Source organism: Trachypithecus francoisi, unplaced genomic scaffold (assembly GCF_009764315.1).
Source record: "Trachypithecus francoisi isolate TF-2019V2 unplaced genomic scaffold, Tfra_2.0 Lachesis_group12, whole genome shotgun sequence".
Classification (NCBI taxonomy): Eukaryota; Metazoa; Chordata; class Mammalia; order Primates; family Cercopithecidae; genus Trachypithecus; species Trachypithecus francoisi.
In genome coordinates, this window is record NW_022681457.1 from 90,952,854 (window position 1) to 90,976,817 (window position 23,964).

The 23,964-nt window shown below is 47.6% G+C and overlaps 1 protein-coding gene across 1 annotated transcript in view; it reads left to right on the top strand.

Moving 5' to 3' along the window:
• The window catches only part of CSMD2 (CUB and Sushi multiple domains 2), a 602,688-nt gene that overhangs the window by 316,971 nt on the left and 261,753 nt on the right, over positions 1–23,964 (top strand). The window contains exons 11-12 of the mRNA XM_033228874.1: positions 14,598–14,701; positions 18,448–18,560. Coding sequence (XP_033084765.1) covers positions 14,598–14,701; positions 18,448–18,560 — 217 coding nt within the window. The remainder of the gene's footprint in view (positions 1–14,597; positions 14,702–18,447; positions 18,561–23,964) is intronic.

The window sequence follows — 23,964 nt, forward strand, 5'->3', positions numbered from 1 at the left end:
GAGAGGGTTTGCATCTGCTTCTGCCTAGTGCTTGGGGGCATTACCAGCCAGAAACCTCTTCACACAAAACTCTCAGTATGGAGGTTTTAAACCACTCAAGTAGTATGAAGGCTGCAAACCCATGTGAAAACTGACTTATGGTTATGAATTCTCAGTGGAAATATTGTTTCTTGCCTACTCAGCATCAAGGTCTAAGATAAACAGTCAGCCTCCAGATCCACCCGGAGGGTGATAGTGACAGGTGAGGAGGAAGATAGGCTCATTTCTAATTCACCCTCACACTATGGGTGCACATTTAACTAGCCCTGCTCTATCAGAAGTGTCATATTACAGTCGCCATCATGCTGGGCCCTGAATTTTGTCTCCTGTTCCCTCTTTTCTATGAGTTGCTGAAAACTGAAGCTATATCGACGAAATTTTTAAAAGGTACTAAAGACCAAAGCCAGCTTCATGTTCTGAATCACATTTTGGGTCCCTACATTCATTGTGTTGAGTATTCCTTATTATGCTAGTGTAGTCTACCCAGGCTACTGTAACAAAATACTGCCAACTAGATAGCTTAGACCATGGACATTTGTTTTCTCACCGTTCTGGAGGCTAGAAGTCCATGATCAACGTGCGACTAAATTCGGTTTCTGGTGAGGGCGCTCATCCTAGCTCGTAGATGGCCACCTTCTCACTGTGTCCTCACGTGGCTTTGCCTCTGTGCACACACCAAGAGCGTGTTCTTCGATGGCTCCTCCTCCTGGTGGTAGTAGGACTCCACTACCATTGGATTACAGCTCCACCCTTATGACCTTATTTAACCTTAATTACCTCCCTAAAAGCCCCATCTTCAAATATATTGACATTGGGGATTCAACGTATGAATTCAGGGGGATCTATTATAATTCAATCCTTAACACTAACTTGGGAAAAGCTGCCTTTTTTTTTCTGTCCTTTTAACATTTTACCCAACACTTTAAAATTGTTTGGTCCAGGTGCCTGGAGCCATAGTGCTGGGAACACTGGAAGCAGATTTCCTCTGCACAACATTTTACAAAGAAAAATTCACATTTAAGTAAATTATTTCATGATGTACCTAGTTAATGGGAAAGGACACTTCAGCCACATGGGGTGAGGGTGGGGGCTAGACCAGAAGGGCTTAATACCATGAAATCATATTAAGTTGTTGACTAGAGGGCTCTTTCTTGGGCACTGTTGCAATCCTTGTCTCCAATATCTTTTGAACCTGAAGGTGAGGTGTCAGGGGAAGTCTAAGTGACGTCTGAGAATTTTCTAAGAAACAATTAGATTCACCCCCAGAAGGCCTAGCCTTGGTCAGTGTGTGGAGACTGGTGACCTCCATAGTGTCACTCCCCTACATGCCTTGCAAGAGATCCCACCAGCCTGGGTTTCTAAAGATAGCACCTCTGCAGAGCACCCCCTTAGAGAGTGCAGAGCGGTGTTCACAATATCTCTGTACGGCCTTGGTGGGCTTCAGGTAGTGCTGAGGGAGTCCAGAAAGGCTGAAGGGAACCCTATCCCGATCCAGGTGGGAGGAGAACCAGGGAACATACAGTGCAACAAGGAGAGCAAGGAGGGTCTAAGTGTGGAAACTCAAAGTCTAAGACTGAGGAATAGAAGCTATCTTCTGGGAAACAGCAAGGACAATGGATGCTGCGTTCCTTACCCTGTTCGTGGAACTGGCCTACAGGTGAGATGCAGGCGTGTGCAAGGACTGCCTATCCACTCACCTTCAGATGTCTCCTTCAGCAAAAAGCACAGTCTCTGAGCTCACAGTATGTCTTATGAGACGAACATCCATTCATTCATTGACTGTAGATGTGGCCTCTGCCCTTGAGGAATGTGCATATAAGAGTGAAGAACAAGTCTATAAATAAAAATAAATACTAGAGTGCAGATAAGTGCTGATGGAGGCGTGTCCAGAGACCTATGGGAAAACTCAAGGAAGAACTGCTAACTGGGAGATAAGGGAAGTTTTCACAAAGGAAATGACATGTCAGCAGGGTCTTGACGGCTTGGAAGTCAGAATCTCAGGGAGGACACATGTGCAAAGGCACTGAGGTTTGGAACAGCACCTTAGAAGTAATTCAACTTGCCTGGATGCAGGTAAGGACAGAAAGGTAAGCAGAATTCAGATCATGGTGAGCCCACATGCTTGGCCCAGAAGTTTGGGTTTTATCTCAAAACACAGATTGCTAAGGCTAGCAGTGTTAGGCTGTTGTTAGCAACAATAATAGCTCCTATTGTATGCCTGTCCCATGACAAGCACTAAGCTAAGCTCTCTCTATATGAATTACTTTATTTCATTCTCTTAATAGGACAATGAATTTGATTTTAATAGAACTATTCGATAGATAAGGAAACTGAATCATGGAAAGGTTAAAGGTTAGGAAACAGCTGCAGTACAGAGCCAGTAAGTGGCAGAACTGGGATTTAAACCTCGTCTTTCTAGATCCAAAGCCCATGCACTTACATAGCTGGGCTGTGCTGCTGGATGGAACAAGGTCTCAGAGTAGATGAAAGGGGCTGGATTTGACCTCAATGGAAGGAGCCTGGAAGGACGAGGGTCATTCTATCTCCTGCATTAAAGCAATAGCAGGAAGATCTGAGTTTTTGGAAAATTACTGTAGCAGCAATGGAGAAGTTTAGAGGTGGATACTGGAAGGAGCAAGACCAGTTAGGAGGATGAAGCAGTTACCCAAGTAGGAAAAATGGGGGCATCCATCAAGGCTTTGGAAATGTGGAGGGGAAAACAGATGAGAGAGATTTAGGAGATAGAGTGAGACTTGGTAGCTGATTGGATGTGCGAGCTGAGGGAGGAAGAGAGGTCTTATTCAATATTGTATCCCAAGTGACCAACACGGTTCCAGGCACATAGTAGGTACTCGGTCTATATTTATTCCGTGAACAGATGAATGATGACTTAGTGCTTTCTGACTTGGTCCAGTGGGAGAGTTAAAAAGGAAATACAAATGGAGGAAGATGCTTTGCAGGGGTCAGGAGGGAAACAGTGCATTTAGAATGTCTGTGGTTCATTCAGTGTCATTTGGATATACTGGCTGGAAACTCTGGATAAATCTGGGCTTAAGAGAGAGGTTTGGGTGTTATCTCAGCACGTGGTGAGAATAGAAGCCTAAGGAATGGATGACATTTCTTGGAAAGACTGAAGAGAATAAGAAAATTCAGATTGGAGCTGAGAATACCATTGTGACAGGAGAAAGAGCAAAATCCAGTGAAAGAACAGAGAAGGAGCAGTCTGAGAGGCGGGAGGAGAATCGGGATGCAAACACAGGAAGAGTTTCCAACTAGGGCATGTCTGATCATGGCAACAATGACAAATGTCTTGCTGGAAAAGTGCTAGAAGGAGACATTGGCTTTGGCCTTGGAAGAAGACTTTGCAGTGAAGCTCTAGGGGCAGCAACAGACAGCAGTGGGGTGGGAAGCAAAGGGATGGGAGGTGAGGCTGTGGAGGCCAGGATGGGCAGTAGCCTGTGAGGGACATAGGATAGAGAGAAAGTTTGGAGTTACTTTGGGGCATGTGTTTAAAATATTGGAAATGGAGTATGTTCGTAGGCTTAGGAAAAAATAAGCAAAGAGGGAGAGAGTGAAGGTATAGGAGAAGAGGGATGGTGACAGAAGGGAGATTCTGGAGTGAGAGGGCCGTGGGATTAAGAATGCAGGGCTCCCTTTACCAGGAGCAGGGGGAGAAAGATGCTGTTGGGAGAAGGGGCTGAAAGATTTGCTTGTGGGACTGTAAGAGGGACATGTGTCCCCTTGGTCTCCTCATAGTCATGGAATGATTATGATGCATCCCTGGCACCTGCACAGGAGGATCGTTCCTATAATTCCATCTCCCTTGTAGGACTTCTGCTACCTGGGCGTGGCAAGGAGCTAGGAATGTCCCAGGGACTGGGGCCCTCCAAGGGCAATGGGAAGGCCCAAAGAGAGAAACAGGGATGCTGTGGTGTGGGAATGGCCAAGAACCTACATCAAGACACCAGCATTAACTGAGCATCTATGGACTGTGCACCTCTGCACTGTGGGAACAGAACTTACAGTCTTATTGGAGAGACAAGTTAAGGATATGTCTGTACTCAATAAACTAGGAGTAAGACAAATAAAGACACCCCAATCCATCCTCCTGGAAACTTCGTAGATTCAAGGAACAGAGGAAAGAAGGCTCAGAGCAAGTGATGCAGGTCTCCTCCACATGCAGTCTCCATGCCCTCTCTTCGACTGGGATGTCTTGGGCAATGCTAACCTTGCCTTGGGCATTTGGGTTATCTCAGTCCTTATAATATTAATCTAACATTAATTGACATCTACCTATAATAATTTTTCCCAAATTTCATCAGAAATGCCTCGGAAACACTTTAAAACCACAGATTCCCAAGCTCTTTTCCCCAAAGATCTGAGTCAGTGAGTCTAGGGTAGGTACCAGAACTTATTTTTAAAGAGCACCCTGGTGGTTCTGACCAGCTGAACTTCTGTCAACAATGCAACTCCTTCCAGCAAAGCACACAGTGGCCTCCCCGCTCCATCTCTCCCTTTGGGCAACTCCAGGTTCAGCCACGCTGAACTCAGGTTCAAAGACATGCCTGGCCCTTTAAGACCTGTCTGGGCACATCTGGTTCCAGTGTGCCTTCCCTTCTCCTCCAGGCAAATTCCTATCCTCCTTTGAGACACAGTCCAAACAACCCCTCTCTGAGAAGCCTTCCTAACTTCATCACGTGTTGCTCCTTCCTGTTCCTACAGCACTTTTTGTTTTCTTGCATTTAGAGTCTATTTCCCCCATAGCTCCTGAGCACCCGGAAAGCAGGAATAGCACTTTGTTTATTTCTTCCACAGTTAGCACAGTGCTGGGCACAGAGAAGCAGCTCAGTGATGTTTGAACATATGAGTGATCGTTGGAGGAGGAGCTCCTCTGGGATGGTTCCACCCATATTGGGCTTGAGATTCAGGCCTTCTTCCTCCAGGGCCTCCTCTTGTTAGGACCCTTCAGCTCAGCCTCGTGGAAAAACAAAGACGTAGACAGGACGGAAATCCAGACCCGCCTCGATGCCCCCTACCTACACACATCTGTCTTTCTTTTGCAGCTTCTCAGTATGAACACAAAATATGTGATCCAATTTGCACATGAACCTCACTTGATTTGATCAGGAAAGTTAATCCACCTTTGCTAGAAAAGAATGAAATGCGAGACAGGAGAGAGATAGAGAATGAGGATGGGGGGAGAGGGAGGGAGCAGGGAAGGAAGAGGGAAAGGAAAGCTCATTTCATGAACTTCAAAGCCAAAGATAACAGCGTTTTGATTATTCAGTCCTTGGGGATTATCACTGTCACTCTTCCCTTTGTAGACCTGAAGAATTGAGAAATAATTCTCCAGGCAGGTGATCAGCAGCTAGTGCAAATGTCAGGGACATACTCGTTGGCCCATTTGTTCACTCACTTATTCATTCAGCAAACATTTACTCACACCCTCTCTGTGCCAGGCCCCGTGCAAGACGCCTGCGATCAGAGGTTTCCCGTGTGCTTCCACAGCCCCTCCTCACGTCTGGGGGACCATTTAATAACCTCCTCAAGTCCAAAGCCTCATTCCTTTCCCTTTTACAGCTGCCTCCACTTCACATCATGTGCTGGCATTTCCCCTCCCCCAGATCTGGCTGTGGCCATGTGGTATCCCCACACACCTTCTCTGTTGCTGAAGACAAACCCTGCCCCCTTGCTAGCCAGGATTTTGTACCCCTCCTGCCTCCCATCCAAGCTTCCCTGGTTTGAGCCCTCATCACACTGTATTGTAGTCTGTGTACTCAGGGTCTGCTGTGAAGCTTTCTAGAAACTTTGAGGTCTCTACAGGCAGTGGCCATGTTATCTTGCCTGCTAATGCCCCTCCAAAGCCCAGCACTTGGCAAGTGTGTAACTGTTGAATGAATCAGTGAATAAATGAATCCGTCAATCAATGAGTGAATGAGTCAGTGAATGAGTAAAAGGACTTACTGCTCTCGAACCACCAAAATGAAACTTCAGGTAGTGACCAAAGTTCCAGAACCTCTGACCCTTCTCAGTCCCTGCTGGAGGCCTCTGTTCTTGAACTCCTGGGGGCTCAGGTCTTCAGCCTTCCCACTGGCCTCCCCTCCTCCTCACCCCAGGAGCTAATTCTCTAGCTCTTCCCTAGGGCCTCAGCAAGGCCCTAGAAGGAATCATGGTTCAAGCAGTGCCCAGGAAAAGTGAGTTCCCTTCCTTTCATGGAACTAATAGTTACACTGGCAGCAACATTGTAAACTGAGGCTGGGTGGGCCAAGGTCAGCCTCAGGAGCTTAAAGGAATGCTCTGAGGAGGAATATGGGAGGTAAGGTTGGAGCACAGCATTATGGCAGGGCCTCTAGCTAACCAGGAAGTGGCAGGGGCAGGCCTTGGAAAGTCTACAGTTTCCAAGATGCTGAACTCTATCCTGCAGTTTCAGGAACTGGCAAACTCTTCTGTGGTGACAAACACCTGTCTTCAGAACCTATAGCCGTTAGGTTGTTATTGACTGGGAGGTGCAGAAAATTCATCTGCAGAAGCTTAAACAATACACCGTTTATTTTCTCCACATATCAAAAGTCCAGGGCTGGCTTGGTGGTTCCCTCTGGGTCTCATGCTCCTTGTATTTTTCCCTCTGCTGTTTTCCATATGGCTCTCATCCTCATGATCACGAGAAGGCTGCTCCCTCTCTGTCCTCACATCTGTATTCCAGGAAAAGCAAGGAGAAGGATGAGGAAATGGTCTGAGCACTCCTCAACCCATGTTTCATTGCCCAGAGCTCTGTCACATAGCCACCTTTAGCTCTGAGGTTGGCTAGATACATTGCCATACTCCCAATACGTTTGGGGTTCTGTTAGGGAGAAATAAATGGAGGAAGGGACATTAAGTAACCCACTATCCATGTTGTTCACAGCATCCCAAAATAGGAACTAGATCAAAATGGAACTGTTTTGGTTTAAGCAGAGGCTTCCCTCCTCTGGCTCCTCTTCCATCCTTGCAGGTTGGCCCTGGAGTACCTTTATGGAACTCTGGGGTACCTGAGAGCCCAGTTTGAAAACCATTGCTCTAGGGAAGCTGTCAGCAAACTTTTTCTGGAAAGAGCTAGACAATAAATATTTTAGGCTTTAAAGTCCATGTAAGGTCTCTGTTGCATATTCTTCTATGTTGTAGGTTTTGTTTTTTCGCTCATTGAAAGGGTAAAAAAAATCATTCTTAACTCTAAGGGCCATATAAAAGTAGGCTATAGGACAGATTTGGTCTGAGAGCTAGTTTTCCAACCCCTGCTGTAGGAGATAGGGAGGCACTAAGAGTATTCGGTACAGAGTGAAGGATGGGCAGCAGAGACAGACAGCCCAGTTAGGAGAGTGTTGTAGCAAAACAGTTCTTAAACAAAACAGCCTCAGTCTACATCTCCCAGGACTCTAGCTTCCCACAAAACTCCCCTGAGCTGGCATATCCTCTGCAGCCTTGTGTAGGCATTGGGCACAGGCTGGCAGCACCCGGAGTCCTGTCTTTTGGCTGATCCTGGACAGCATGTGGCAAGAGAATGTTCTCCAGGGCCTCCAGTGGGTGTCCTCCAGGGTCCCACTCCATCACCCATGATTCTCAGGACAAAGTGGCTGTGACACCCCCTAATTTCTCCTCATGCTCTTGGACCCTGCATCAGCCTGGGGGAGACCCCTGGTCTCTCTGCCTCTAGTCCTCCCTTCACACTGAATTATAGCTTGCCATCAACTTGACCATGAAGTCCAGACTGCCTGCTCTGGCTACAGGTAAAATCACCTGCAGACTCAGCCAGGCTCTTCTTCCTGTCCCACCCTCCTTGGCCCTTCACTGCTCACAATGTAGCCTGGGCTGAGCCCACACACACCCTTCTCCATCCCGCCAGGCCCAGACCCACCTCCTCCATGGACCCCCTTCCGTCTCTCCTTTGCACTCCTCCAGCACTCACCAGTGGCACCACGTCCTCAGCATTTAGATTCTGCTGTAAATTTTCAGGCAAGCAAGATAACTTATGGGAAGCAGCTAGCTCTGGGCTTGGCACATGGCAGGTGCTCAGTAATTATGTCCTAGATGATGGGTTTGTTTATTCATTTATCTAATGGGTTTAAATTGGGTGTCTGAGCTGTATACAAATGTGCCTCTGTGATCATGCCTATTTCATGTGCTGCCATTTCTCCTGCCTCCGAAAGGCGCTTTGTGAGCTTGATTGATCTGCATGTTAGTTAATGAGTCATTATAGGAGCCTGTCTTTAAACAAAAGCCAAAGCAGAAAAGGAAAAAAAGAAAAGAAAAAAAGAGAGTGCTAGTACATTGTGCACTAGAGGCTCGTCCCGAAACTGCAGCATTGTGTATGTTGAACAGTCTTCTTGTGTAATTAGCTCCTGCATCAGGGTCGGCACTCTGAAATGTGGTTCACGTCAATGGCAGCTCTAACCAGTGATGTGAATCATTTTATAGCTCTGGGTTCTGGCCTTCAAAGCAATATTTTCCCATTATAGGCCTAATAATCATACACTCCCTTTTTGGAGGTGGCTGGGTGAGCAGTGTTCTCTGCCCCAGGGCTGGCTGGAAGGGGCTGATATGGTGAGAATATGCAGCCGGTACCCTCAGTCCCTGCAGAGCCCAGGCCCTTCCTCCAGCAGAAGACACTACCTGCCTTGTGGTGTTTTATATGCGGCAGCTGTTTCCTGACCCCCTGCTGGGACCCAGAAAAAAAGAACTCCAGAAAAGTTTGAGAGAAAACAGAGGCTTAAGTCATGCTTCTTACCTTGTGGGCCTGTGACCTTGTTGGAACACCATGAGGCGGTAGAGCAGAGTGACAAAGAGCCTGGCCTCTGACTGCCTGGTGGGAGTCCCGGCTCTTCCACTTACCTGTGTGACCCCAGGAAAATTGCCTAAATTCTGTGCTTAGCCTGTCCCATTTGTGAAATGGAGGTACTCAAAGTAGCTATTGTGCTGTATTGGGGGAACCTGCCCCCAATATTTCAGCATAGGTTCTTTCTATTTTCCATAAGTGTCGGCCAGCTGAGAAATAAAGAGAAAGAGTACAAAGAGAGGAATTTTACAGCTGGGCCTCTGGGGGTGACATCACATATCGATAGGAGCATGATGCCCACCTGAACCTTAAAGCCAGCAAGTTTTATTAAGGATTTCAAAAGGGGAAGGGATGCAAGAACAGGGAGTAGGGTCACAAGATCACATGCTTCAAAGGGCAAAAAGGAGAACAAAGATCACCTGCTTCTGAGGAAACAGGACAAGGGCAAATTCAGAACTACTGCTAAGGGTCTATGTTCAGTGGTGCACGTATTGTCTTGATAAACATCTTAAACAACAGAAAACAGGGTCGAGAGCAGATAACTGGTCTGACCTCAAATTTACCAGGGTGGGGTTTTTTCCCCACCCTAATAAGCCTGAGGGTACTGCAGGAGACCAGGGCATATTTCAGTCCTTATCTCAACTGCATAAAACAGGCACTCCCAGGGCAGCCATTTATAGACCTCCTCCAAGGAATGCATTCCTTTCCCAGGGTCTTAATTATTAATATTCCTTGTTAGGAAAAGAATTTAGTGATATCTTCCCTACTTGCATGTTCATTTATAGGCTCTCTGCGAGAAGAAATATGTGGCTGTATTCTGCCCGACCCTGCAGGCAGTCAGACCTTATGGTTGTCTTCCCTTGTTCCCTGAAAATTGCTGTTACTCTGTTCTTTTTCAAGGTGCACTGATTTCATATTGTTCAAACACACATGTTTTACAATCATTTTGTACATTTAACACAACAGTGGTCCTGAGGTGACATACATTCTCAGCTTACAAAGATAACAGGATTAAGAGATTAAAGTAAAGACAGGCATAAGAAATTATAAAAGTATTAATTTGGGGAACTGATAAATGTCCATATTAAAATGAAATCTTCACAATTTACGTTCAGAGATTGAAGTAAAGACAGGCGTAAGAAATTATAAAAATATTATTTGGGTACTGATATATGTCCATATTAAAATGAAATACTTACAATTTATGTTCCTCTGCTGCGGCTCCAGCCAGTCCCTCCATTCGGAGTCCCTGACTTCCTGCAACAGTACTGAGTTTCTCATTAGACAATATGTGTAAAGTGTTCAGAACAGAATTGAGCACATTGTAGGTATCAGCTCTTGGAGTGATGAAATCTCGTAAGAGAAGATGATCAAAGACTATGATTGTCTTGAAGAATCTCCTAGACCAGGGATCAGCAAATTACAGCCTACAGGCCAAATACAGCTCTTTGCTTTTTTTTGTAAATAAAGTTTTATTGGAACACAGCCACACCCATTCATGTACACGTCATGTATGGCTATGTTCATGCTACATCAACAGAGCTGAATATCTGTGACACAGATCACATGACACACAAAGGGGGAAATATTTACCATCTGACCCTTTACAGAAAAAGTTTGCCAACCTTTGTTCTAGAAGGTAACAACTGTGACGGGTCTGAAAGCCTAGCAATCCATCCATGCTAGAGAAGTGGGAAAGGTTTGGAAAATGTTCTCCCAGTCAACATTTTGTCAGCCCCTGGCATGGGCCTGGCCCACCGACAGAAACTGGTACAGAGGCAGTGAGGCCTGACCCCTGCCCTCCAGGAGTTCATGGTGTAGTGGAGGAATAAGTGAACAGACCCATCACAGTCCAGCAGGTAAGTGCTAAAACAGATGAGAGGAAGGGGCTGAGCAGGGGCTGCTCCCCTTGTCAAGGTTATTCAGAGAGAACTGAGACAAGTCAGGCTCACGGATGAGGAGAAATATGCTAGGGCAGTGACAAGGAGCTGGAAGAGCCTGCGTAAGTCAGGGTCATGAATAGGCTGCCTTGGTGTGAATGTCCAGGACCTCAAGTGGCCACACAGGCTGTGCAGTGGAGGACAGTCAGCAGGCAGCAGGTGCAGAGATGCCCTCCTTGTGTTTCATGCTAGGAAATGAGACTCCAAAAAATGTTCTGTAAAGCAGGAGTGTGGAGTGTGAGAGATGGGTAGGAGATCCCAGCCTGAGCAAATGATCCCGTGATGATGCCATTAGCCAACAGGGAACATTCTGGATAGGAAACCCAGAAAGGGCAAGTGATCCCCACTCATTATTGACAAATCTCATCTCCTCTTTACTAACTTGCTCCAAATGCTGCTTGCTGCAGGCTCACATCCCATCTCACCTAGAACTTCCTACAGGCTCACATCCCACCTCACCTAGACCTTGCTATGGGCTCACATTCCACGTCACCTAGACCTTGCTACAGGTCCACATCCCGCCTCACCTAGACCTTGTTACAGTTCCACATCCCACCTCCCCTAGACCTTGCTATGGGCTCACATCCCGCCTCACCTAGACCTTGTTACAGGTCCATATCCTGCCTCACCTAGACCTTGCTACAGGTCCACATCCCACCTCACCTAGACCTTGCTGCAGGTCCACATCCCACCTCACCTAGACCTTGCTACAGGTCCACATCCCGCCTCACCTAGACCTTGCTACAGGTCCACATCCCGCCTCACCTAGACCTTGCTACAGGTCCACATCCCGCCTCACCTAGACCTTGCTACGGGCTCACATCCCGCCTCACCTAGACCTTGCTACGGGCTCACATCCCACCTCACCTAGACCTTGTTACAGTTCCACATCCCACCTCACCTAGACCTTGCTATGGGCTCACATCCCGCCTCACCTAGACCTTGCTACAGGTCCACATCCCACGTCACCTAGACCTTGCTACAGGTCCACATCCCGCCTCACCTAGACCTTGCTATGGGCTCACATCCCGCCTCACCTAGACCTTGCTACAGGGTTAACATCCCGCCTCACCTAGACCTTGCTACAGGCTCACATCCCGCCCCACCTAGACCTTGCTACAGGCTCACATCCCACCCGACCTAGACCTTGCTACAGGCTCACACCCCACCTCACCTAGACCTTGCTACAGGCTCACATCCCACCTCACCTAGACCTTGTTACAGTTCCACATCCCACCTCACCTAGACCTTGCTACAGGTCCACATCCCGCCTCACCTAGACCTTGCTACAGGTCCACATCCCACCTCACCTAGCCCTTGCTATAGGGCCACATCCCACCTCACCTAGACCTTGTTACAGTTCCACATCCCACCTCACCTAGACCTTGCTACAGGTCCACATCCCGCCTCACCTAGACCTTGCTACAGGTCCACATCCCACCTCACCTAGCCCTTGCTATAGGGCCACATCCCACCTCACCTAGACCTTGTTACAGTTCCACATCCCACCTCACCTAGACCTTGCTGCAGGTCCACATCCCGCCTCACCTAGACCTTGCTACAGGTCCACATCCCGCCTCACCTAGACCTTGCTACGAATTGCGCTCCTGGCTTTCAACTCTCCCTCAATGCTCCTGTTCCTAGATCGAAAATCTCATATCATGCCTTTGCTGCCAACCCTTCCATAACTCCCCGTTGACTTTAGGACAAAGCCCAAAATTTTTAGCATTGCCGGCAGCCTCTCATAATCTGACTCCTCCTATTTCTCTCATATCGCCACGCTCCACCTCCCCCACCCCCCACTTAAACAGCTACACAGTAGTTAGACCTCTCTGGACAAGCCACCCTGTTCCACGTCCCTGCCCTTCCCTCTGCCTGGGTTGCTTTCCCTTCCATATCCGTTGGTTGAATTCCAGTTCATCTTCCAAACTCAGCCTGGGTTTCATTTCCTCCAGGAATCTGCCTTTAACCTTTCTTCTAGTCAAAAGCAATCCTCTTCTGTGTCTATCTGTAGACCCACTGATGTGCTCAGATACTATTATCCAGAGATACATCTTTCTGTGACTCTCAGGCCACTTCAGAGGGGCCCTGCATAGATACTACCCAGGCTTATGAATGAGGGCAGTGTCAGTTTGCCTCTGGGATACCTGAGACAGCACCTTGCGGTAACGGTTTGCAGGGTCCCTGGCAGGACGTGGGTGCTGGACTGTTTGGTTTGGATGGAGGAAACCTGCAGAAGGTGTCAGCCACAACTAGGAAAAAATATCCACGGAAATTATATACTCCTTGAGTTGTAGAACAGAAAGCAGAGGAGCAACTTCAGTCTCCCTGTTGGGGGAATGAAGATCATCATCAGATCGAAACCAGACTGAAACAGACAAAAAGAGATACAAATTAGACATCAGGAGTGGGTGACTGTGTGTGTCCTGTCCTTATGAATGGCACCATCCCCCACCCATCCAATTGCACAAGCCAGAAACCTACAACTTATCCTAGATCTTTCCCTCCCCTCAGCGCCACATGCATCCTGTCGCAAAGCCCTAAATATCACAAGGAACTGCCCTCTTCTCCGTCCACACTACTACTCCTCCATCGTTCACCTGCACTACCACAAAAGCCTGCAACCATCCTCACCACCAGCCTCACTCCTGCCAATCAGTTCCACATATACTGCCACAATGACATTTTCTCAAACACCTATGTGTCCCTGTCACCCACTATTTAAAACTCTAATGCTCCTCCCCTGGAATTCTAATTTTGGAGGGTAGACGTATGAGACTTTTTGAACCAAGCTCCAGGGAAACTTTTCAAATTCTAGACCTTCGCAAGTCACCTCCTTGCACTGAAGGGCTGGTCACATTATCCCCCAGAGCCAGGCAGCTAGCAGGTATGTTCAGTTTGTAGATCTGCTAGCAACAGACACTGAATAATTTGTTCTGGAATGTTCCATCTCTGCCATAACTCAGGCCCTGTGCACCTGACTCCTTCCCAGAGCATCCCCCTCCCTCCCTTTCCAAGCATCCCCCTTTGGCCTGACAGGGTCATCAGTAGCCTTCAGAATTTCCTCAGACACCCCCATGTCCAGTAGTGCCTGCCCCTGACTCCAGCTGGGTGAGCCATAGGCTCCTCTTCACTCCCCCAGCCGCCTGTAGCATCCATCGCACCCCAGTGCCGTGGTTATCAGTTTGCATTTCTATCTCCCCTTCTTACCAAGGGCAGGGACCATGTCCTGCTCACTGTGGAAACCCACTGCCCAGCCTGGCATATGGTGAGCGCTTAGTAAATATTTGTGGAAGGCAGGATTAAAACAAGAGAGAGGAATCTTGTTGAAATCTCTTTCTGAGAACATTCATTTATTCAACAAATAAACAAACACAAGGATGGAGAAAAGCAGGCAGAGGAGAAGATGAGAGAAACTTCTGCAGGTCCCTGGGGGCAAGAGAGCTGAGATTCCACATGTGGCCTGAAAAATTGCCAACAAGCCAGTGGGGATTTCTATGCATTAAGGCGTGAAGAAAGAGTCTAATCATCTCGCTGTTGGCCAGATGTGCCAGTTGCTGTGACAGCCACCGGAATTGGCCAGATGTGCCATGAACATCTTCAGAAACATCGGGGGCCCTAGAGACCACATGGCCTAGAGAGAATAGTTCACTCATTCAAGTGGCACAGAAATGGTCAGTTTGTGTAGGATGGTGTTACCAGTGACTCTGAGCATTGGGACATAACACAGAAAATCCTTCCTCCCCTCAAGGCTTTGGGAGCCTTCCTCGCAACCCCTACCTGCTCCTAACCCTGTGCTCCCTCCCCAGGTGATCAAGCTTGCCTTTGAGGAATTTGATTTGGAAAGGGGCTATGACACCCTGACGGTCGGGGATGGTGGTCAGGATGGGGACCAGAAGACAGTTCTCTACATGTAAGTGCAGTGGGGCATGTTGTTTGGAAAGTGGAATGGTGGCTGGGGTTAGTGGGGTGGGGTTTGTGGAGTCCTGCCTGGTCCCTAGACCATGCTACAGCAAAGACAGTATACTGCAGTGTTCCTAGTTTCAGTAATAATCCCTCCACCTCTCTCTATTCTGACCAAGGGGAAAAGAGCATTGGGCACCTTCTCACTGAATTCATATGAAATGTGAACAGAATGAGCAGTCTTGGGAGATGGAGGTTTTGTGGATGAACCTGGAGCCTTCCACTGGCTGGCTGCTTCCATGCAGACCCTGATTCTGCCACCTTGACAGTTTTTACTCCAGGCCACATCCAGCCGTGACAGCCTGACCTCAGACAGAGATAACGGAAATGAGCTGCTAATCTTTCTGTGTGCTCAGAACTCCCTGGGAAATGAATGGTTTCAGAGAATCAGGACCATATAGACATAGGGGCCACACTTCCTGAGCCGAAAAAGACCAGTATGACATATTACAGACAAGGGAGAGGAGAATATCAAGCTGTTATGGGATCCCACTATGTTGAGCCTGTGCTCTTGGGGACCATTTAGCTTCTCTTTTGCCCACCACCAATAGCCTGACTTGAAAACCAGGAAAAAGGCCAAGCGTGGTGGTGCACTGATGTAATCCCAGCACTTTGGGAGGCCAAGGTGAACAGATTGCTTGAGCTCAGGAAGTCGAAATCAGCCTAGGCAACATGGTGAAAACCCATCTCTACAAAAAATACAAAAATTAGCTGGATGTGATGGTGCACGCCTGTAGTCCCAGCTACTCAGGAGGCTGAGGCAGGAGGATAGCTTAAGCCTGGGAGGTTGAGGCTGCAGTGAGCTGAGAGCATTGCATTATACTGTAGCTGGGTGACAGAGTGAGATCCTGTCTAAAAAAAGAAAAAAAAAAAATCAGGAAATGCTTCTGTTCAGGGCATGTGGCTTAGCTTCAGAGACAAACAGGCCTGGCCACATCCATCTCCCTTCCAGGAAGGGAGGGTCACCAACATTAAACACCTACCATGCTCCCAGGCACTGGGATGGAAACTTTTGCATCAGTTATCTCACTTAAGCCCTGGTGTTATTATTCTTGTTTAACAGATGGGGAGACTGAGGCCCAAAGGTTTCAGAGAAGGTTGATAGCAGAACCAGCACTCAAGTTCATTCTTTTGATTTCAGCCAAGGACAATGTCCCATGCCACACTCCCTCCCAACAAGGCTAGCTCCAGGATATCTCTTTCCGGTTCTAATGCTGAATGAGAAATGGCCATTTAGTAACAGCTGGCTTGACCAGAGGCTGTTCTTTTCTGGGTGTTTCTCGCAACTTCCCTGCACCTACCTGGAGATGATGCTATACAGTTACGTGACTCATCTTATCCGATGGTACCCAGTGAATCAGGTGACATGGCTGGGACCTGGGGTTTCTCCAGACAAAGGAATGGAACGTGAGCCCACAGGACATTCTGCCCCATGCCTAATACACTGTGTTAGTGAGGGTTCTCCAGAGAAACAGAACAATAGGAGATAGAGAGAGAGAGAGAAAGAGAGATTATGATAGATAGGTAGAAAATAGATGATTGATTGATCGATTGATTGATAGATGATATACAGATAGATGATAAGTAGATGATTGATAGATGATAGACAGATAGATGATAGATTATGATAGATAGAAAATAGATGATAGATGATTGATTGATAGATGATAGATAGATGAACACAGATGATAAGTAGATGATAGATGATAGATAGATAGATAGATAGATAGATAGACAGACAGACTGACTGACAAATAGCAATTAGATGGGCAGACATAATTTGTTGTAAGGAATTGTCTCATGTGATTTTGGGAGACTGACAGATCCTAAGATCTTCCAGGTGAGTTAAGAAGCTAGAGACCCAGGATAGTCAATAATGTAGTCGCAGTCCAAATGCCAGTAGGTTCAAGATCCAGGAAGAGATGATGTTACAGTTCAAATTCAAAAGCCGGAAATAAGCTGATGTCTCAGTTTAAAGCCAATTGAACAGGAGGAATTCTCTTATTAAGAGGAGGGTCCATCTTTTTGTTCTGTTTGGCCCTTCAACTGATTGGATGAGGTCCATCCACCTTGGAGAGGGCGATCTGTTTCACTCAGTCTGTTGATTTCAATGTCAATCTCATTCAAATGCACTCTCACAGAAACACCCAGAATAATGTTTGACCAAGTATCTGGGTACCCTGTGGCCTAGTCAAGTTAACACATGCAATTCACCATCACACTTACCTCTCCCCCTCACTTGGTGCGTCCCCATCACTCATTTTCTGCCCTAGTTTACTGACCCGTATGGTGCCTCAGCTCTTTGTGCCCAAGAGACTAGGATCCTAGCTCTCCTCCTGCCACAATCCCAGTGTGCTTTGACATAGAGAAAACCTTGGAATAGCAGAGCTTTTGAAAAGGCTATTGAGGATCATACCATACAATCCCCTCATTTAACATAGAGTGAAAAAGCCCAGAGAGGCTCAACTGCTTGCCCAAGGTCCCACAGCAAATGAATGGCAGACTCAGAGCCTGGTGTTGTAATTGGGTCAAACAGAGGAAAAGCAGGGGTCCCAGCCTTTTCCCTTGCTCATCAGCACCCCAGAGTCAGGAGCCAGCACTGGCCTGGCCACAATCCTTACTCAGCTTGTCAGAGCCCAGGCTCAGGGACATCACACAGGCTAAGCTGTTGGATCCCAGGTGCTCTATCCCAGCTCCACTTCCATATCCCCCATGGTGTGATGACCTCTTTGCAGCCGACTTGACAGCCTCCCAAGCTCTGAGACCCTGGGTGAAGCAGAGATTAGGACTCATTAGTTCAGTTGCCCACTCCACAACCCCCTGCCTCCATCTGTGCTGGTAATTTGTCTGATCTCAACAAAATAATGAGGTTGGATTTCTTCTGGAAATCCCAGCCTGTACAGGGGACTCCCAGCTCTGCCGCTGTATCAGGTTGACCCTGGGGAAGCCACTGCCCATTCTGCACTCCGTATTCTCATCTGTACTATGGGCTGACAACCCCTACCTTCCTGGCAACAGGGCCATTAAATGAGATAATGGGTAGGAAAGTGATAAGCACAGTATCTTACATGGGTAGGTGCTTGGGGTTGGGATTCTGAATTGAATTCCCCCTCCCCCCACACCCATGCTTAAACCCTCTTCTTTGAAAAGAATGTGGCCCTCAGATAATGACTATGCTTTAAGCCCTGTTCCTTATCCTGGAGTGGAAGGAGATGGCTCATTGAAAGAATGACTTGGGTTCCAACTGGGGAAATGGGTTTCTGTGAGGGGAAACCCACATAAAGACAGCAAGGAGGTGGGGGTGGGGGAGGTCTTTTCAGCAATACAGGTCACACAAAAGATCAAAAGTTGCAAGAATGTAGATACCCCCTTGATTGGATTTGGCTCTAACTATCCCTGTCCCCTGAGCAAGTAAGGACACAGATCTCCCTTGTGAACCCAAGGGTCTGGGCTAGGGAGTAAAAGTTGAGATTCAACCCATGAGATTCTACCCATGGCCGAGGGAGAGACAGAATGAATCTTCCCAGCACATGGAGAGCATGCTGCTGGGCTCCAATGTCAGAAACGCACTGGGGCCCAGAATTTACCCAAGTGAGCCTGGATCCTGGATAGTCCTTTAGATATCATTGGTCAGGCAGTCATTCTATTCGGGTGTCGTGGTAGAGAGCATACCTCTAAATATCTCTCTCCTGCCAGCCTGACAGGTACATCGGTCCCGGATCTCATTGTCAGCACCAATCATCAAATGTGGCTCCTCTTCCAGACTGATGGCAGTGGCAGCTCCCTGGGATTCAAGGCTTCTTATGAAGGTAACTGCTTTTGGCAAGCCAGATGAACTGTGTCCTGGGAGTCAGAGACTTGGGGTCTGGATTTGGAGTCAGAATTTTTCGTTTTTTTGTTTTTTTTTCTTGAGACGGAGCCTCACTCTGTTGCCCAGGCTGCAGTGCCGTGGCACGATCTCAGCTCACTGCAACCTCTGCCTCCCAGGTTCAAGTGATTCTCCTGCCTCAGCCTCCCGAGTAGCTGGGACTACAGGTGCACACCAACATGCCCGGCTAATTTTTGTATTTTTAGTAGAGACAGGGGCTCACCATGTTGGCCAAGCTGATCTCGAAGTCCTAACGTCAAATGACCCACCTACCTCAGCCTCCCAAAGTGCTGCGATTACAGGCGTGAGCCACCGCTCCCAGCCCTGGGATCCTGGTTCTCCCCTGCACTAGCTTCCTCCCCCTTAGGCATGTTATTCCACTTCTCTGAGCCCCAGCCTTCTCTTTGTTCTGAGGGCCTTCTGGTTGTTTTGAGGATGATCTGGAATAAAATACTTAAAATACTAGGCACCCAGCATCAGATGCACACCTCAGTTCCATCCCCAATTCATACCTGGTTCATGGAGACTTTTAAGAGGCGTCACTTATTTTTAAAATCTTTAGAGAGGACAGTAGCTTCCCAAGCTGCCCGATTTGGGTAGCATGTGATGAGTGAGTGACTCTGTGCATAGGGCTAGGAACAGATAAACACCACTGTTGGTGGCCTGAGAAAGATGCAGACAAGAGTCTTTATCTCTTGCTTAGAATAGGCATTAAGGGAACTGCAAAACCTGGGGCCCAGAAGATACCCTCAACATCATCCGTCTGAACACTTCCAAACCCCCTTTGGCCGATAACAGCTAATGCCAGTCCCTACAAAGATGGAAGGAGAAGCCATCCACAAGTTACTGTTAAGCCCCTCTTAGGTACCAGACACTAGACCAGCGCAACAGGGACAGACACATCAAGTCTAGGCGTTGCCTCAAGGGACTTGTGCTCTAGTGGTGAGATGGAGGGGAAAGCAAACGAAGTGGCATGCAGAAGAGCTGCCTGGACAGTGCCAGTGGAAGCACAGAGAAGGGAGCAGACATCTTTTCAGGAACATCTGAAAGGGGATCAGGAAAGGGCTTTGTCACAAAAGTGAGCCTAAAGTCCTCAAAATGACCAGGTGGCTACTAGGGAGACAGGGGCCCAGGGAGTGGGGAGAAGGTGTCCCTTCAGTGTGGCTCACACACCATACCCCCAGTGTACCATAGGTTCCTCCTGCTCCAGGACCTGTACTCTGTTTCCAAACTGGGTACAGGTACACAGGAGGTGTATTCGTGTTCTTGGGCTGGCTGACTTCACACAATGGACATTTATTCTCTCACAGTCCGGAGCCTGGAAGTCTGACATCAAGGCTCAGCAGGGCCATGCCCCTACTCTGGGTAGAATCCTCCCCTGCTTCTTCCTAGCTTCTGGTGGTGGCTGTGAGTCCTTGCTGTTGCTTGGCTGTAGCTGTATCACTCCAGTCTCTGCCTTTGTCATCACATACCTTCCTGTGTGTCTCTCTGTCCTCTTCTTATAAGGACACCAACATATTAGACTAAGGGCCCTCCCTACTCCAGTATGGTCTCATCTTAACTTGATTACATTTGCAGCAACTCTGTTTCCAAATAAGGTCGCATTTATAAGTACCAGAAGTCAGAACTTCAGCACGTCTTATTGGGGAACACAGCTCACCCCATCACAGGAGGCCAGCCCATCCTACACTAACACTGTCATACCATGATGTCTCCTGGGGTTAAGATGACAGCTATACTGAGATTTTTTAAGAATAGGAGGCTATGTGTCTAGGGAAGGCAGAACAGCAGACAGAAAATACTTAGACTCTGAGTGCAGATCCTGGTTCTGTCACTTTCTAGCTCCATGGCAGATCATGGAACCTTTCTCAGATCTGTTTCTTCATCTGTGAAATACAGATAATAATACAACCTGGGTCACAGGGGTCCTGTGAAGATGGTTAGATTAAGAAATGTGAACATAAGAAATGATGCAAATTGCAAAGCAATTAGTGAATGACTAATGAGCCAATACACAGGTAGTTCAATGAGTGGGCTGTTCTGGTGCATAAAATTATACATCAGCAGCTGTGGGGCTATGAGAGGAGCGCCAGACAAAACTATCAGGAGACCTTGATTCAGGACCTGAATCAAGTCACTCACTACTTTGAAAAGGGGAGTGGAGATGGATGCAAAGTTTCTAAGTTTTCCCCCGTTTCAGAAATTCTATGGATGTTCAGCAGTGAATGTTCCCCAAAGCAGGGAGGAACGATTCCATGTCATCCACATGCCCTTAATCTGTCCATATTTTGCCAATGGTTTGGATAAGCTGTAAACAGCGTGAACTTGAAAGGGACGACAATATCAGTCAGCAAACAGAGTGCAGAAAGATCTGGGTTGGGTAGAGTCGTTGACTAAATTAGTAGGAAAAGATAAAATGGGAATAAATATCAAGTCATGATTTAAGACTTAAAAAAAATTAGCTGCTGGAATTTATCCCAGGAAGTTAGTTGTGCTTTATCGTGCCCTGAGCAGGCACCAGATAATTGAGCTTAGATGTGGGACCTCAGCTTGGGATAGATAAGGAGAGGATTTAAGGCAATTCCTGTAAGAAATGATGATGGCCCCCGAATGTTTATTCAGGGGAGGAAGTGGACTCGGGAGATTTGAGAGCTGTGTCTGGATATTTGAAGGGCTTTCATGTGGGAAAGAGGAATTAGATGCGTTTGGTGTGATTTTGTTGGAAAAGAAAGGGACGTAACACTTGTTGAAAGCCTGCTATGTGCCAGAGCTTTATGTTCATTATCTCAGGGTTTTCACAGTGTCCTGCAAAGACCTGGGGTACCCTCCAGGGACCTCCATGGTGGGATAGGGCATGCCCAGAATGGAGGGTTCTGATCACCCTGCCTCTGTTTCTTCTCTTTTCTTCTCTTTTGCTCTTTGTAAGCCTTGTTTTAAGACAGAATTCATAGCTAACCACTGGCTTGAAAGACATTACTTCATCTCATTCATTGCTTACAAGGATACAATGGCTGCTGTTTTATAGATGAGGAATCTGAGACTCAGAGGGGTGAAGTAATCTGCCTGAGATCACACAGAAGTGTGGAAAGTAGCAGAGCTGGGATTTGAGCCCAGGTCTTCCTGGCTTCAGAAGCCCATGGATTTTCCCCTTGCCCCAGAAGCCTCCCATGGTTACATAATTTCAATTCCTTATAAAATCTTTATAGAAGCCAAAGCTTTGCCCCAATCAAATAGACCATGTATCATGAACCTGGATTCCATGTCACCAGAGGTTGGAGATTTTGTTCACAAGTTCATTTGTCCATTTCACTCAGCTAGTACTGGCTAAGCTTTTGTTATGTGACCAAAACTTTGCTGGGTGCTGTGATTATAATAGCTAGCAGCCTAGATGTGGTATAAAGCATACGCTGTGTGAATGCTGGTCACGGACTAGGTGTCAACAGGACTTCTCCTTGGAGCCGTGACAAATTAGGAAGGGGAGTCTGGGTGTTTAGAGACATAGCAAACCCACAGGGACTATGTCAGGTTCTGTGCATAGAGGCAGTGGATTCTAGAAAATGGCACAGACTCTGAAATTGCACCAGACCTAGTAAATCCCAGTGTGGTCCCAGCTGTGTAACCTTGAGTCTTGTGGTCTCTCTGAGCCTCAGTTCCCTGACTTGTACAATGGAAATAATAATGCCAATCTTAGAGCATTGTTATGAGAGTGAAATGAGATCTCAGAGCTCCTTGCACATTGTCTGGCATAGAGATACTGCCTTCCCCTGGGGGTGTCACCAAAGTTTCTCTCCAGCCAAACCTTCCACATTTCCTGTCCTCCAGGCCAGGCATCTGGATCTGCCACCAGGTGCTCTGACATTCCTTGGGTTTAGGTCCCTGCCTTACACCAGTACTCCCCACCTAGGGCCCTCCCTCCCCAGACTGGCAGAGAAATGAGGTGACTCTCTAAGGCCTCAGTACAGAGTGTGGAGCCAGAAGTGGCAGGAGGCAGAATCAGGCTCGCAAGAGCCTGGAGGACTCACAGTGTGTTGGAACCTGGCCCAGTGGAAACTCAAGGGGCTAAATTGGGTGGGCCACTTTTTTTGTTTTTGCCCCTTCCACCTTTGACTTTTTGTTTGAGGGGTGAAGCCCATCGTTCTCACACCCTCCTGGTGAGGAGCCCCCTCTACTATAAAAAGGTGGGTGGGTTGAGTCCCCGGCACCCCGATGTGATTCCTTGTCCTTGCCCATGCTGCTCCCTGGGCTCCTCTTACCTCCACCTCCTGCTTTTCTTTTACCTCTCTGGCTGTTCCTTCACAGCTCCTCCATGGCTCCCCACTGCCCCTCAGAGTCTGTCCTCAGCCTTTAGTCCTCTTATTCTAGAACCTTCTGCGGTCGATCATGTGTACTTCCATGGTTGCAGGCCTCAACCCAAACTCTGGTGACTTCCACATCTGTTCTCTACTTGCATTTCTGTCTTCCTGTTACACATTTTGATAAGGCTTCCCTCCCAGCCGTCCCAAACCTACCCACCTGTATAGTCTGCTGACAGCAAAATGTCAAGACTGGGTGGTTTACATTTGCAACAACTCTGTTTTCAAATAAGATCACATTTATAGGTACCAGAGTCAGAATTTCAACAAGTCTTTTTGGGGGACACAGTTCACCCCATAACGGGAGGCCAGCCCATCTTTCCTGCATGAACACTGTCATACCACGATGTCCCCTGGGGTAAAGATAACGGTTGGACTGTTTTAAGAATAGGAGGTCATGTGTCTAGAGAAGGCAGAACAGCACCGAGTTTCCTCCCAGTTCTAGGGGCTAGAAGTCCAAGGTTAAGGCTGCGGCCAATTTGGTTTCTGATGAGGGCTTTCTTCCTGGCTTGCAGACAGCCACCTTCTCACCATGGCCTCGCACGGGCTTTCCTGTGTGCATGCACACACAGGAGAGAGAAAGAGAGAGAGAGAGAGAGAGAGAGAGAGTGCATGAGCCTTGTGGTGTTTCTTCTTAGAAAGACATCTATCCTCTCAAATCGGGGCCCTGTCCTTATGACCTCATTTAACCTTAATTACTTCCTTAGAGGCCCCATCTTCAAATACAGTCACACTAGGGGTTAAGAGCCTCAATACAGGAATTTGGGGAAGTTGGGGGAACACACAAGTTCAGTCTGTAACACCATCCAAAACCAAGCTCGCCATCTCTGCCCCCATGCTCATGACCTACACCTGTGTACCCCATCTTCACGAACAGCACCACCATCCATCCCATCCCTAGGCCTCATCTCTGCCTCCTCCTTTTCCCTCTTCCCACCTCTGACTCCATTCCCAGATTCTGTCAGTTTTCCATGTCCCACTTCTCTTTCACTG